This window comes from Cryptomeria japonica, chromosome 7, assembly GCF_030272615.1.
Source record: "Cryptomeria japonica chromosome 7, Sugi_1.0, whole genome shotgun sequence".
NCBI classification, from domain to species: domain Eukaryota; kingdom Viridiplantae; phylum Streptophyta; class Pinopsida; order Cupressales; family Cupressaceae; genus Cryptomeria; species Cryptomeria japonica.
In genome coordinates, this window is record NC_081411.1 from 58,795,420 (window position 1) to 58,810,688 (window position 15,269).

A 15,269-nucleotide genomic window follows, 5' to 3' on the forward strand; every position below is an offset into this window, starting at 1 on the left:
CACCTCTTTAAGCAAAGAGGAAAACCAAATAACAGTTATATGCTCACATAAAAATAACTCTATGAAAGAAAGGAGATCTAATAATGAATAATGCAAAAACATAGAGATAAATCCATAGAAAGAAGAAGGAAAGTGAACTTCATGTTGCTACCCCATGGTATTTAAAATTGAAATAACACCACCACAAATGATAAAGATCCCCCAATTAAGTTGGATACTTATATCATCGGGTGAAGAGAAACATGAAGAGAAAAGAAGTGCCAAGGCACTATGTTTCTACCAAGAAATACAACTAGATCTATTGTAAGACAAATTCATGCAAGACCATATTGCTTTTGAACAAATTTCTTAAATGGATGAAATTTTCCAAGAGAATGTGAATATGAATCATGAAAAATGTAATATTCATCACCTTTCACTTGCTCAAGTTTGTTGTTCTTATTTTTAGGAGGAAAGGAATGTTCTTATCATATTTCAATCTCCAATAGATTCTTGTAGCTAGTCTTTCAGAATGATCAATATGTTTAAATTCATCTTCTTGACATGGAGGAGAAAAATTGTTAGAAGAGGAAGGATCATTATCCATGATTCTAATTGTTCCATTGTCTATGCCTTCTTGAATAGATTTTTTAAAATCAGGGTAATCATTGGCATTGTGATCGTGGGTTTGATGAAATGAGAAAAAGAAAGTTTTGAAGAAGAAGCATTCTTGCGGGATCTTATGATTGGTTGTTTTTGGAGATGATTTTGAAAGTTTTGGAGTCTAAGGAGTTTGTCCATAGGGAGAGGAGTCTCCTTTCCTAGGCGTTCTATAGTAGCTTGTGTGGGAGGGTTTATAGGGACACGAATTCCTTGTTCAAATTTACGAAGTCCTTGTCCTCAAAAACCTTGTTTTTTTATTATATGAAAGGCACGACTATAAGAATGTTGCAAATGACTAGGTGGGGAATATGATCATTAATTTCTTTGAAATCTGATGTGTAAGGGGGAATAAAATGATTTGTAGATGAAGAAGGATTATCACTTGAAGAGATATTCTCCTTTCTCTCATCATGCTTATCCTTTTTGGGGATTGGGAATGAACATTTGCATCATCTAAAGGCTCTTTTTTACTTGTTTCTATGCGAGGAGAAAGATCATGACTAAAATGCATAACATCATCCTCTCTACATATATTTTGATGTTGAAGATAAGTCCTAGGAGAATAAGGAAAATCTAAAGATGTAAGAATGTTAATATTTTGATTTTTCTCCCCTTGGTCAAGGGTATGTGTATGAGAAAAAAGATGGGCCCATATTGCTTTCCAATGTTTTCTCTATTTTAAAAAGATAATTGGTGGAAGCATTAGCTCTCATCTCATTTACACAAGTTACCTTAGGAGAGGTACAAGAATTAGGATCTCTAAGATTGGGATCTACAACAGCCTTCAGGTGATTAACATATGAAATGCATTTTGTTAATAACATCACCATAATACAACATAAATGATACATGAAAGCTTTGATATCAAATTGAAATGAAATGACTTTGAAATCCTAACAACACAATATGACCAAGTGTTATGAATGGAAAGAAGCAACATGAAATGAAAGAAGCCTTTATCCAACACATGATTGTAATAAATATATGTTAAAATAATGTAATCATATGTGAAATAGAAAATAAATCAATTCCATTGATTGCCATTGAAAGTCTCTTAATTAAAATCTCAATTTTTTGAAAAAGATGATCTAAAATGAGGACCTTTTTATGAAAATTAATTTAAAAGTTGAGAGTGTTGAAATTTGAATTTGTTTTGGACCTTAAGAGGTGTTAAAATTGATAATGTATGCCAATTTCCTGGATTTAAGCAGATAAATACAGTCAATTCTGACTCCCAAATTTTTTGGAAAAAAGATAGGAACTATTTGTAGGTTATACATAGTCTGACCAACTTTTTTCAAAAATTTTCAGGGATGATAAAAATTATGATTTTATTGCAGAATCCAAAAAAATAGCTGATTTGGAGATGTCTAGATAGGTCAAATTAGCAGTCAAAGATCAAAAATAGGTGATTCTTAAAAAATAGGGTTGTGTTGTTTAACCACTTAATTTTCAAAATGAAAAGACATATTTGAATAGAAATTAGATCTAAAACAAGCAAGTAAAATGCTATGCTTCACAAGCTTAATTTCCTCAAAATGAAAAATTAGGGTTTTTATGCAATTAACCTCTAAAATTTGCAAAAAGATCAAACTTGGAAATGAAATTTTAAAATTCAAATTGCAATTATTCAGATCAATTAGAAATTAGAATTAAGATGTAAGACGTCGGGTTCACCAAAATGTAAAGTGGAAAATTGGATCCTAGTGGTTCCCCACCTAAGGGAGAGAAAGGAAACCACTAGGATGATTTTCACTTGATGCAAAAATGAACTTTACATTCAAAAGAGGGGTTGAATCCACTAGATCCAAATCCAAGGGAATAAGGATGTGAATGCTAAGTGGATTGTAAGTGTTGGAATGTAATTTTCCCTATTTTGTAGATAGATATGTTGACTTGTTAACTATGTAGAAAAGGAAGACAAAATGGATGAAATAAGGAGCTACCAATTTGAGATCGCACTGTAATCGGATCTGAGATATTTAGATTGATATAGATCTACCTTTCAAATTTGCAGAAAAGTCATCGGGACCATGCATAAGTTATGCACAGTCCTCCGAAAAATCCACGAGTCGAAAGAGGTTTTTCGTCTCTACAAATGAAGTGTAAGTCTGCAATGACAAGCATGCACCTGCAGCCTGCATATAGAAAATAAGGGAAGAAGGGTTGTGGATAGGGGTTTGCCTTAGTCAAACCTTAGTTGAGGAATCAACCTTGAAAGAAAGTAATTGCAAATACTTACATGTGAATAATAGAAATGTATACCTTGTAGATCTGCAATTTGTTGATGATGGTTTCTTTTCTTCTTGAATGCAATCATAAGTGTTGCATGAAATGGCATGTAACATGACAAAACCCTAAGACACACATGCTTGCAAATAAATTTTGTAATGTTTCTCCAATGGATGAGTGAAGAAGACACATGAAGAAGAAGAAGACTCGATGAATGCTTGAACACTTGAATGCTTGATGACGATAATGGATAACTTCCGCTTGTTTACCCATTTTTTGCATATGCAAATAAGAGGACTAGATCTCCTTTTATACTTGCCTAAGAGGGTAGATTTTCATCTCACGAAAGGCCGACATAGGGGAAATTAAATCCCAAATAGAAAATTAGGTCCAAGGTCCGAATGGAACCATTTTAGGGCCACCCAAAGAGGGAGGACAGGGGTGCCACACCCTTATCGAAGGGGGACATGGGTGTTGGAATTCTACACTCAGATGAGAAAGGTTGATGTTGTCATTGATGACAACCAATTGGTAACAAGTTCTACAAGTTCACCGGCAACACAGACATCATCTATCGACACTAACAGGCACAACAAACTTCATTCACTGACATCCATTTTACACTGATAATGAAGCATACTCGACACCCAAACTGACATGAGACAAAATTTTGTTTATGCAAATTGTATTGTAATATAATTAATTATTTGTAAGCTCACATGATGTATTGTAAATAATCATATGTGTATGAGATCTTATAGGTCATTTTGATATAGATTATAGAAGATAGCGAGAAGAATTTGTAACAAGTGAATATAGGTTATGTGAGCGAATATCGGCAATGTTTTTCGTTAAGTTTTTTGACTGAGCTTAAACCGATACTGAATCAAGCAGTGCAGATGCTATTTTGAGTAGTACATTTTCTTGGATTTAATTATACATTTTGTAGTCAGTGAGACTCTTTCATTGAGCAGTGAGCTCTAGGCTGTTGGCCTTCCTGCATGTGCAGGACCTTATTGTAAGTAATATTTATTCATATTGGCTAGTGAGTAAATATTGTGGGTCACAAATCCCACTGACGTTTTCCATGTATTGAATTTCCTCACCAAAATATCTTGTGTTATGGTGTGCATTTATGTTGTCTCCGTTATTTCTCTTTACTGCATTATTACTTGTTTACCGATACATTAATTTGGGTTGCAAAGTTATAAATAAGTTCAAATATTCAACTCATCGGTTAGACATTGATTCACGCCCCCCCTCTCTCTGTGTCTTTAGGACTAACATTGCATCTAACAAGGGGCACCATGCCCCTATCCTACCCTATTTTGGGGCTTGGAGAAGGTCATAAGGTGACATAAGGGCTGAAACAGGAGGAGATTTGGAAGAATGATGTAGAAAGGGGTCCCAATTGAGTAGGGAGATGCAGTCGCTAAGGTGAGGACCTAAAACGTGGTCAAAATTGCAAGGGTTGCAATTTTATGATGCTACACTTAACACAAGTTTATTCTTTTACAAGCCCTACTTAAGAAATATCTCTTTCTATCTTTTTTTGCATACAAGAAAAATATTATCTTATTTAACTTTTGTCTTATTCAATTTTTTTTTTCTATATGCCATTCTATCTTGTTGTTTATCACTAACAATTTTGTCTTCTAATATGTCCAAATTGATGTTGTATACTGATTTCCATAAAGGTCTTTAATAAAATCGTTGACATTGTTATTATTTATCTTCTCATAAACGGATTGATCCTTGTTTTTTTCTTTGTGTCTTCAACATGATGTGTTTTTTTTAATATGGCAATCAAATTTGTTCATATATTTGTCTTGGGCATTGTCTTGTTCATCAATATGCATGCATGCAAATAGTTTTTGACATCAATGACAACTTTTCAACATAACTTGCATGGTGTGTATGCATGGTTAGTCAAGGAGAATGTTATAAAGGATATCAAGGTCTTAATTTGACATGTGATCTCCATCATAACGAGTTGAAATTGTATGGACAATTTTATAGTTCCTTTTGACTGAGAATAACCACACACTTTGATAATTATTATCTTTTTGGTAGCAATGATTCCTTTCAGATATCCCATTGTTTTATTAAATTGATAGTACATAAGTTTAGTCTTGATCCACCATCTATAAGGATGTAGTGATTTTATGTTTGTGGAAGAGGGATTCAATTTAAGGTGCCTTATTATGGGATGGGTCAAAAGAAGGTAGGTCTTTATCCATGAATATTAGGTGACGTGGAAAGGAAATGTGTCCCATTATGACTTAAAATTTATTAGTACTGAAATTTGATGTCATTTAGGATACATGATTCTTGTAAGGCCTCCTTGTCTAGTATTTATTTACGGACAAGTGAGATCCTTAGCAATTCTAGGATGGATATTTATGTGGGAATTTTTTATGAGGGGTTGAGGATATTATATTAAGTGGATAAGGATGAAGAAGATGGTGCCTCTTAAAAAATAACTTGATTGTGATGTGTAGTGATGTCATATTTGGATTTTTTTATAGTTACATTGGCTACTTAGGGTTGGCTTTATTTAATAAAACCCAATAAATAAGACATATAGGATATTGGAATTATTCATGTAGGTATAAGGGATGGCCTGGTTGGAAATAAAATATTTACCCTCATTTCATGTAGAGGAAACAGTTTCACATATAAACCCAATTGATCTTTGTATGATTTAGACGTTTGAACATCAATCTCAATCAAACCTGTATCAAGTATATATTGGATTTGTAAATTTTATACATTTAGAGGTGGCATATCATTTAACTCTATGGTATTAATAGTACTTTTCATCTTTGTAGCATGTCGGTTAAGAAATGTTCTCATTGAGTTATTTCCAGGTCATTGGAAATTTTATCAGGTTAACCTCAATGCCTTTATGAAACACAATCTCTATTGGATCTCCTAATGGTGCGTATTTTTTTTTAGGTCGGTTTTTTCCCGAACTTTTCCAATGTTATGATTATGGTATGTTGAATAGTTTTGAATTTTTATTTTTTATTCATTGAATGGTGTTTGTTGTTGCATTCTTTAGACATTTTTGGTATCCATTATACCATCATTAACAATATTTTTATTGTTTGACTAGAAACATGATGTTTTATTAGATTGGTTATTATTGGTCTCTTTGTGTACCATAGGCCTACAAAACAATTCTTACGAAACAAAGTGCATCATAGCCCTATTTAATATGCTTTAGATTATAATAGGATGTGGATTTCCCAAAAATGAAACCAACAAAATCTTGTTGTAATTGAAGCTTTTGAGAGAGAAATAATAACATGAACTTACTAGCAAAATAATTGATGAAAATAAAGGGAGAAGATTTCAATTTAGCAAAGAAAGGGATGGAGGGATAAGATATCACAAAAATATCAAGGGCTTAGATTGGGAAGTTATTTGAAAGAAAGACGAAATGAATAAGTGTCACGAGAAGGTAGATTTAGTGGTGGATATTGGATAAGAAAATGGAAGATTGTACTAGGATTTTCAAATAGGGCATGATTTAACTTTTTCCATCTTGAGGGAGGTGAAAATAAAAAAATAGGTTTTATTGAGAAGATGGAGGTGGTCTAATGCAAAGCCAAAGTAAAAGATGATATTCAAGCCCTTGATTGATTCATGGAGAGTGGGTGAATAATTATTGAAATATTGTGCAAGCTTTAACATGTAAAGAGAAATAACATATTGCAGATGATGACAAGTTTGAAATTTAGAGGAATTTAAAATTAGGAAAAAGGCTTAAAAGAATTAAAGAGATGGTTAATTAATTTTCTAATGAATGATTAAATAATTAATATATTTGTGAAAAATTGAGGAAAGGGGACTAAGGCAAAATCAATTAAATTAATTAACCTTTAGAACAAAAGAGAATGATATAATTGGTTAATTAACTATATTATTTAATTAATTAAGGGAATTTATGAAATAGTAGGTTATGTGAAAATAATTAATTAAATAATAAAATTAATTTAATTATATGGGAAGGTTCAATTTGGATGTATACACATACCATACATAATTAAGTTGAGCAAACAAATCAAGTTGAAAATTGTCTAGTTTCCATTTGGTTGACCTAAGATTTTCATTAATTTGATTTTAGAGGAGTCTCATATCAGAAAAAATATTTGCTTGATGCTCATATTTTTAATCAACCCCAAAACCTTAGGCAATATAGCTCAATGAATGATCTTGGGTTCATGGTATTTATACTCTCAAGTTTGATTATATGGTGGTAGTTAGGTGAGTAGATCTTTAACATGCAACATGGTGGTGACATATACTACAATTGAAGGGAATCAAGAGTATATGGTGAGATCTACAAAGTCTTATTGGTCCTTCAAACCAATTTGTGAGTTCCTCTAATGCATGGAAGAAAATACAATATAATTTGACTAAATGATTTTGGGTTTACTAGTCTATGATTTTAGGAAATTTTAACCTCTCAAATGCAAAAAAAAATATTAAATTTATCTAAGATTCTTTTGGTTCTATCCAACAGACTCTCTAGACCTACAAGTTTTCCAATTCTAAACGAGAGAAAGTAACTTAATAAAGATTGCCAATGCTTATGAGAGAAATAGGAAACATTGAACTTGAAAATGAGAACAAATTATAACCTAAGTAAACTTTTAGTAATGAAAGTGTTGTAAATGCAAAGATTTAAATTCTTCAAAGATGACAAAGTGAACAAATGCTAATTGGGTGGTTCCTTCAAGGTTGCTAAAAAACCTCATCATATTTAAACAAGCTCAAATATGGATACAAAATTAAAATAAACTACAAAAGTAATTTGGTTTTGAAGAGTGTGGATTTGAGAATAAGATACATTTGGAAAATCTGTGCATCTCTCCAACCTTTAGCTACCCAAGGTATGCGTATATGAAAGACACCACCCATATCTCCTTTAAAAAAATGGAGGAAAGTTGTCTAAACACAACCACGATCTTTTGTTGTTCAACATTTTAAACACAAATATGTTTCAATATACTGAATGAAAAAAAATACAATATAATTGACAGAATGAGTTTGAGTTTACTATGGTCTATGATTTCAAGAAATTTTAACCTCTCAAATGCAAAAAAATATAAAATTTATCTAAGATGCTTTTGGATCTATCCAATAGTCTCTGTAGACCTACAAGTTTGCCAATGCTAAATGAGAGAAAGTAACTTCATAAAGATTACCAATGCTAATGAGAGAAATAGGAAACATTGAACTTGAAAATGAGAACAAATCATAACCTAAGTAAATTTTTAGTAATGGAAGGGTTGGAAATGCAAAGATTTAAAATTTTTTAAGATGACAAAGTGAACAAAGGCTAATTGGGTGGTTCCTTCAAGGTTGCTAAAAAACCTTATCATATTTAAACAAGCTCAAATATGGATACATGATTAAAATAAACTTCAAAAGTAATTTGAGTTTGAAGAATGTGGATTTGAGATTAAGATAGATTTGAAAAATTTATGAATCTCTCCAACCTTTAGCTACCCAAGACATGCGCATATGAAACACCACACATATCACCTTTGAAAAAAGGGAAGAAGATTGTCTAAACATGACCGCAACCTTTTGTTGTTCAACATTTTAAACAAAAATATGTTCCAACTCATTCTTGACTAGACTTCATTGAATTTCCTTTATATATATATTTTCCCAGATTCATGTTGAATTACATAATGCACTCATTATAAATACCTAGAAACATGCCCATGAAATAGTGAGTGTGAATTGCTAGTTGTTTATTTTGACTCACCCGACATATGGAAACATATAGTCAAGTCAAGATGACAATATGACGTGACATGTATTCCTGCATCTTAACTTGCACTCCAAATCTCTACCTTAATTTGATAACGATTTCATTTTCCAAAAATATTGTGGTGAGTTTAACGATTAAATTTTCTAATATTTTCTACAAATAGTTTGTTCAAGATATGACAATCTAACTCGTGTGCGCCGTATTCAAACCTTTTTCGTTGAGATGTGACAACGCAGTCGTGGTCTGGTAGTCCCATTCAAACCTATTTATACTATGACTAAATTAAACATATGCCTACTATACCAATCAAGGAGTGTTTCTCATCGCCTGCAATCTAATTCTGATAGGTTTCCTTTGGTGGTGGGCAAATTAGCACAGAAAAATGGCTTCCTCTGTAACCAATGCCGGTGAATCCTTCAGTAGTCCAAACTGGGGTACCCATTTTGTTGCTGTGGAGAGTGTGCAAGAACTTGCACAAAAGAAACCCAATGACATTCCAGAGAGATACATCAGATCAGAAGATGAGAGGCCATCTTCAACACCACTTCCTTCTCTCTTGACAGTTCCTGTAATCGACATGGAAAAGCTTCTCTTGGCCTCTGACAACCATGAAAGACAGAAGGAGATGGACATTCTTTCAAAGGCCTGCATAGAGTGGGGCTTCTTTCAGGTATCATAAAATTCTGTAAGAATATATAGTTAGAACCCACAAGGATTTTTGCTATTTGGGTTTGTATTTGTGCTGATGTTGCAGTGATCATCAGGTTGTGAACCATGGAATTCCACATTCTTTGATAGATCGCATGAGAGGAGTGGCTAATGAGTTCTTTGGTCTTTCCTTCGAAGAGAAGCAAAAGTATGCTCCGCAACCGGGAGATGCTCAAGGCTATGGTAATATGTTTGTGGTTGATGAAAAACAGAAGTTGGACTGGGGCGACTTGATGGCTTTGGCACTTATGCCTAAGAAACTTGTCAACCTAGCTCTGTGGCCAACCACGCCATCGGACTACAGGTACTTTATATTACTTTTATAGAGCCATTTAAGTTTTACAAAATCATTTTTCTTTATATTTGCATTCTATTGTTAATTTTTTTTATCACTGCCAAATGAAGTTTTAATATGGAATTGTAGAAATACATTGGAGAGGTACAGTACTCATGTGGAAAAGGTAGCTCAGATTATCTTGAGTTTATTTGCTGAAAATTTGCAATTAAGGAGTGATTATTTCAAAGGCAAGTTTGGAGAAGATTCAATGATGACTATGAGAATGAATTTGTATCCGCCTTGTCCTAGACCTGATCTAGTGTTGGGGTTAAGCCCTCATTCAGATGGAAGTGCCATAACACTTTTGCTTCAAGATGACCAAGTAGAAGGCCTTCATGTTCGCAAGAATAATGAATGGATTCCTATTCAGCCTACTCCTTATGCTCTTGTCATAAACATTGGTGACCTAATAGAGGTAAATGTTGTGTAAATTTGGCTATTGATTAATTTGTCTCTAATATAACTAATTTATTAAATCTAATATATGATGTCCAATTGCATATTAGGTAATGACAAATGGGAGGTACAAGAGCATAGAACATCGAGCAATGACAAACAAGGAGAAAACAAGATTATCTATTGCTACGTTTTACCACCCTAGCTTAGATGAAGAAGTGGCCCCTGCAAATAACCTTGTGGATGAAAAAAACCCCTCCCTATACAAGAAATTCAAACATCAAGAATATATTCACTATTACATGAGTAAACAACTCAATGGGAAAAAGTCACTCGCTGACTTTGCCAAAATATGTGAATAGTATTCAAGTTCACCAATTAGTATAGTATGCATCATATGAGTAATAAGTCGATTTGTATGCCGCCCTACTTGGACTAGCTGTCATTCCATCGATATATGCTATAACTAAGAAAAAAACGAGTCTTGAGATAGTTCCTTTATAGTTTACTAAACATAATGTTGGAGGTAAGTTGTAGAATTGATGACTTTATATGACAATAAATTTTATCATGAATGAGGAGAAAATGAATGTTGATTGAGTGTGTAAAAGTTCTTTCTTTCTATCAACCCAATTATCTACATATTGTAATTTTTTAGCATTTTTAATTATATTACAATAAAATAATTATATTAGAATAATATAGTGTTTCTTTAATATTTCTAATTTAGTATTATATGACGGTGTAATGTTTATTACTAATTTATGTGTTCTTTTACACATTGTCAATGTATTTTGTTACCTCTCATATTAATGGTGAATATCAAATAAAGAGTCTCACAAATTGATGTGGGGGACCAAGAGAGAATATTTTCACACTTGCAAAATCAATGACCATTTGACTTGCATTCTCATCTTAAATTTATGAATTTCACTAATGCAGTATAAATTTATTCATTCTCCTTGTTCAGGGTCATCAATTTTTGGTGCTCCATGGTTTGCTTGTGATTTTTATTTTTCTTTAATTAAGGCTCTATATGACTTCATCTAACCCTTTGAATTATTTTGTGCCAATCCTCAATCCTTATTGCTTCTTAGAACTAAGTATGCCATTTAGAAGATCACATCTTATGTTAGTGGTTGTGATAGAGTAATGCGGTAATTATCTATATGACATCAATGAAATCACTAATTTAAAGTCTTTGATACTAAACATGTTGTACATATAAATAATGATTGGATTAAAATGTCATTTTTGAGATATTAATTATAAATTCTATGGTTTAAGATCCTTGACTTGAATTTTTTTATAGTATATTGCTTTAGATGCTTGAGTAGGCTAGTATTATAAGGTTTTAATATCTCCTTGCATGATCTCATGAATAATTCTAATTAAGATATCCATAACATGTTTGTGGATGAGGTATACACATGGAGGAAATAGTATTGTGCATTCATTAGACCGATCATCTATTTTATTGATGTATAAGCTTGTTAAAAACCAAATAATAGCTTAATTATTTTCACCATTATTTAAGTATTGATAGTGTATTTAGTAAGGGTGGCTTTATTTATCTTTCAACGTGGATTTTCTAAAATATCCCCAAAAGTATTTGTGTATTTTATCATATATATGAACTTTGAAATAATTTATGCACTCCTTCCTTAAGTTGGGTTGGTTTTAGTATCTATTTTCTCAATCCTCTTTTATTTATGGTTTGATTCTAAAACTATTCAAATTGATAAATTTAAATTGATTAGTTTTGTATTATAGTTGGTGATGCTTGTTCTTTATGATAGTTATTAAGGTTGATTATGCAAGTTTGAAATTTGCATACTTTGAACATTTAAAGTTGAGAAATTTTCACTCATTTTTTCTAGAGGATGCTTCAACACCTTTCATTTGCATTCTTTACATGCCAATTAAAACTATTTATTGAAAGGAAACTTGCGGTCAACTTTTTGACAATGTCCACGTAACCCAATTTAGATCTTAATCAAATAAACACATAGAATCCACATGCAAAGAATAGACACCATACCCATGAAAATGGGACACAAGATATATCTTGAGAAAGACCTCACAAGGGAAAAACCCAGCCTCCAAAAGCATCTTTCCACCATGTATTATCAACATTTAGTCTATTACAATACAAATATGAAAAGCTTTTGAAACACAGCCATAACAAGCCATCAACAAGCACTGCATGTGACCAAGCATGAATCCACACATCCCATGCCATGCTTCTTTTACAAATAATAACTTGTCTAACTGACCAACTCAAACAACTACCCTTTTGGTTGATTTTATAAACACAAGCTCCCAAAAAACTACCAAGTGGTATTACATCAAAACCATGTGTCCAAAACCATGTGACAATAAAAGAAAATATTTTTCTTACCTACCCTTGACCCACATTTAATATTGGGTACTTCATCACAATTACAATCCTCATTATTAAATAAATACAATATAATAATACCAATGTGTCAATACAACTCATCAAGTGATTACAAGAATATTCCAAGGGAATCTCTACATGTTGCATGTCCATCTAGGCGCTCCTAGGTGCAACAATACAATATGATATTACAATATAATTCCATGTCCACCTCACAAAATATAAAAATAATACATAAATAAAACATTATTATTATTTTTTTTGGCAAGGTGGCAATGCCACTTGATATATTTTATTAATAATAAATAATTTTTACAATATATTTAAAAACTGGTTCAAACTGAGCACCCAGAGAAAAGAACCAGCAAGAAAAACTCTGGTCATTGCTCATCAACATGATTATAGAAGAGAAGTAGTGAACAATCCTCTAACCGAAGGTAGTTACAAAATAGAGATCAACAAAGGAGCATGCAGTCTCTTTTACACATAGGAGCATGCAAGCTTGTTTTATAGAATAGGAGCATGCAAGCTTATTTACAAAACAAGTTCCTAGGATATCTTGAATGCCCTGCAACAAAGAACTCCTGCAATCAAAATTGACATGCCCCTGCACCAAAAAACAACTGCAACCAAAAAATATATATACTACAAAATGCAGAGAATTTACAAGAAATGCAAGGTTCCAAAACATGATTGACACCAACGACATGAGATCTGCGGTTCGCCATTATAGACAAATGCCAAAGGAGAAGAGGTGAATGTGGAAATGCTAGAGAGAAATGAAGCCCAAAATTTTTATGTCGTAAATAAAAAGAAAGAGGAGATATATCATACAAAACTGACAAACCAAAAGAAACGACGTACAAAGATAATCATGAAAACAACGCTACGTCAAACTTTAAATGACATATGAAGGACGGATTCCCAATGTAAAAATAAATATCTCCATATTTTGCACCAGAAGAGAGTACCAAACACACGAACAACATCAATAACAACCAACTCATCATTAATGAATGCCAAGTGATGATCAAGTAAATCAAAGTACCCCAAATCAAAACCAAACAGAATTATGAAAAGAAATACCTCACCAAGAGAAGAGAATATTAGCTCGTATAAATAAGAAATCATATAATAAGAAAGATTAAATCCTCAACTCTCTATGAGCTATAATTAATAGGTTTGGGAAGCTCATCAAATCAACCCCCAATCGAGAGGAATCAATAACAGTTTTGTCACAACCCATATTAGCGAGGCAATCAGCCAATGCATTACCTTCACGATAAACATGCGAGATGATGAGGTGCTCAAACTTATCAAGAAGAGTCCATATTTGTTCAAGAATATACTAGAAATGCCAATTATCAGCTTTTCTTGCCTTGTAAGCATTAATGACAATAGCTGAATCACCTTCAATATGAAGGTATTTGAAATTCAAGTCCTTAGCCATAGAAAGACCTTCTAAAAGAGCACAAGCCTCAGCCATATTATTTGTGCCAGGAGAAATTGGCATAGATTTTAATGCTAATAAAGAACCCAAATGATCACGAAAAACTATCCCTATTCCTGAATCACCACGGTTTCCACAGGAGGATCCATCAAAATTCAATTTACAAAAAGGGGCATTAGGAGGATGCCATTTTATGGAATTTCTATCTATAGGTGTTTTCCGAATTCTTGGAAAGGCGAGTGATATAGGAATAATGATACTTTTCCAAGAAGAGAACTCTGAATTCATGTTAAAATATTTCTGGACATGAGCATTAACTTGCTCAATAATACTTCTTTCCAAAATCCCAAGAACAATCGATAAATCCGATGAGTCACATCTAAAAATGTGCTTGTTGCTTTCCCACCAAATGGCCCATATGACTGAAGAGGGAATTATAAACCACAAACAAGCAAATAGAGAAGATGAATACAAAACTGGCCAAGACTGAAACATGTCCCATAAAGATAAAGGTAAAGGGAATGAAAGAGATAACTTTTGTAGGACAAAATGCTAACAACTACTCGCAAACTCACAATGAAGAAAAAGATGATTGACATCTTCAAGAGCTTTACCACATAAGACATAAGAAAAGGAGGCTGCAATATTAAATTTGACTAAACGATCACTAGTCAAAATTCTATTTTGCAGTGCGAACCAGGAAAAAACACCAGCTTTAGGTAATACTGAGTTATTCCAACAGAACAAAAAGGCACGATGAGGAGCATTTTGATTGGCCATTTGTTGAACAGCAAAACATCCTTCTTTAATAGAGTAGTTTCCCGATTTAGAAGGGCACCAAATAAGTTGATCTTTGATGTTAGAAAGGAAAGCCACTTGATCTTGCAAAACAGATTTAAAATTTTGAATTTCCTACAAGGACAATGGCAGAGTAGAGGGATCCTTCCATGAGACCTCATGAGAAAACAGATCAACACTATCTATATAATCAACCAATTTAACTCCCCATGATTGAGAAAGAACAACTGAAACAGAAGCAAGAGAATCATGTTGCGAAAGAGGGGGAAAGCCATACCAGGAGTCTTTCCAAAAAAGAATATTCTCCCCCGAATGGACATGCCAGGAGAGAAAATTAGAGACCACTTCCCTACATGAGATCATAAAGTTCCAAATAGCAGACCCCTGTGGAGGATTAGAAATTGTGAAGATCCTAGCAGGGTTCTGCAAATCCAAATACTTTGCCTGCATAATTTGGCACCACAAGGATTGGGGCTTAGTATACATAGACCAAACTAGTTTGCCCCCAAAAGCC

At 33.0% G+C, this 15,269-nt stretch overlaps 1 protein-coding gene across 1 annotated transcript; it reads left to right on the forward strand.

Moving 5' to 3' along the window:
• Positions 1-8,986: 8,986 nt before the first annotated feature.
• Positions 8,987-10,660, forward strand: LOC131044778 (protein SRG1-like). Its single transcript, XM_057978212.2, has 4 exons — positions 8,987-9,335; positions 9,430-9,677; positions 9,798-10,125; positions 10,217-10,660. Exons 1-4 carry the CDS (start codon positions 9,048-9,050, stop codon positions 10,466-10,468), a joined length of 1,116 nt encoding a protein of 371 aa, XP_057834195.2. The 5' UTR covers positions 8,987-9,047; the 3' UTR covers positions 10,469-10,660.
• Positions 10,661-15,269: the final 4,609 nt, after the last annotated feature.

What these genes read in the sequence shown, in the direction of transcription:
- LOC131044778 (XM_057978212.2), top strand. Translation starts at nt 9,048, where the DNA reads ATGGCTTCCTCTGTAACCAATGCCGGTGAATCCTTCAGTAGTCCAAAC. An exon ending in TAGAGTGGGGCTTCTTTCAG is followed by an intron (nt 9,336 to 9,429) that starts GTATCATAAAAT and finishes AGTGATCATCAG; the next exon opens with GTTGTGAACCATGGAATTCC. An exon ending in ACATTGGTGACCTAATAGAG is followed by an intron (nt 10,126 to 10,216) that starts GTAAATGTTGTG and finishes ATTGCATATTAG; the next exon opens with GTAATGACAAATGGGAGGTA.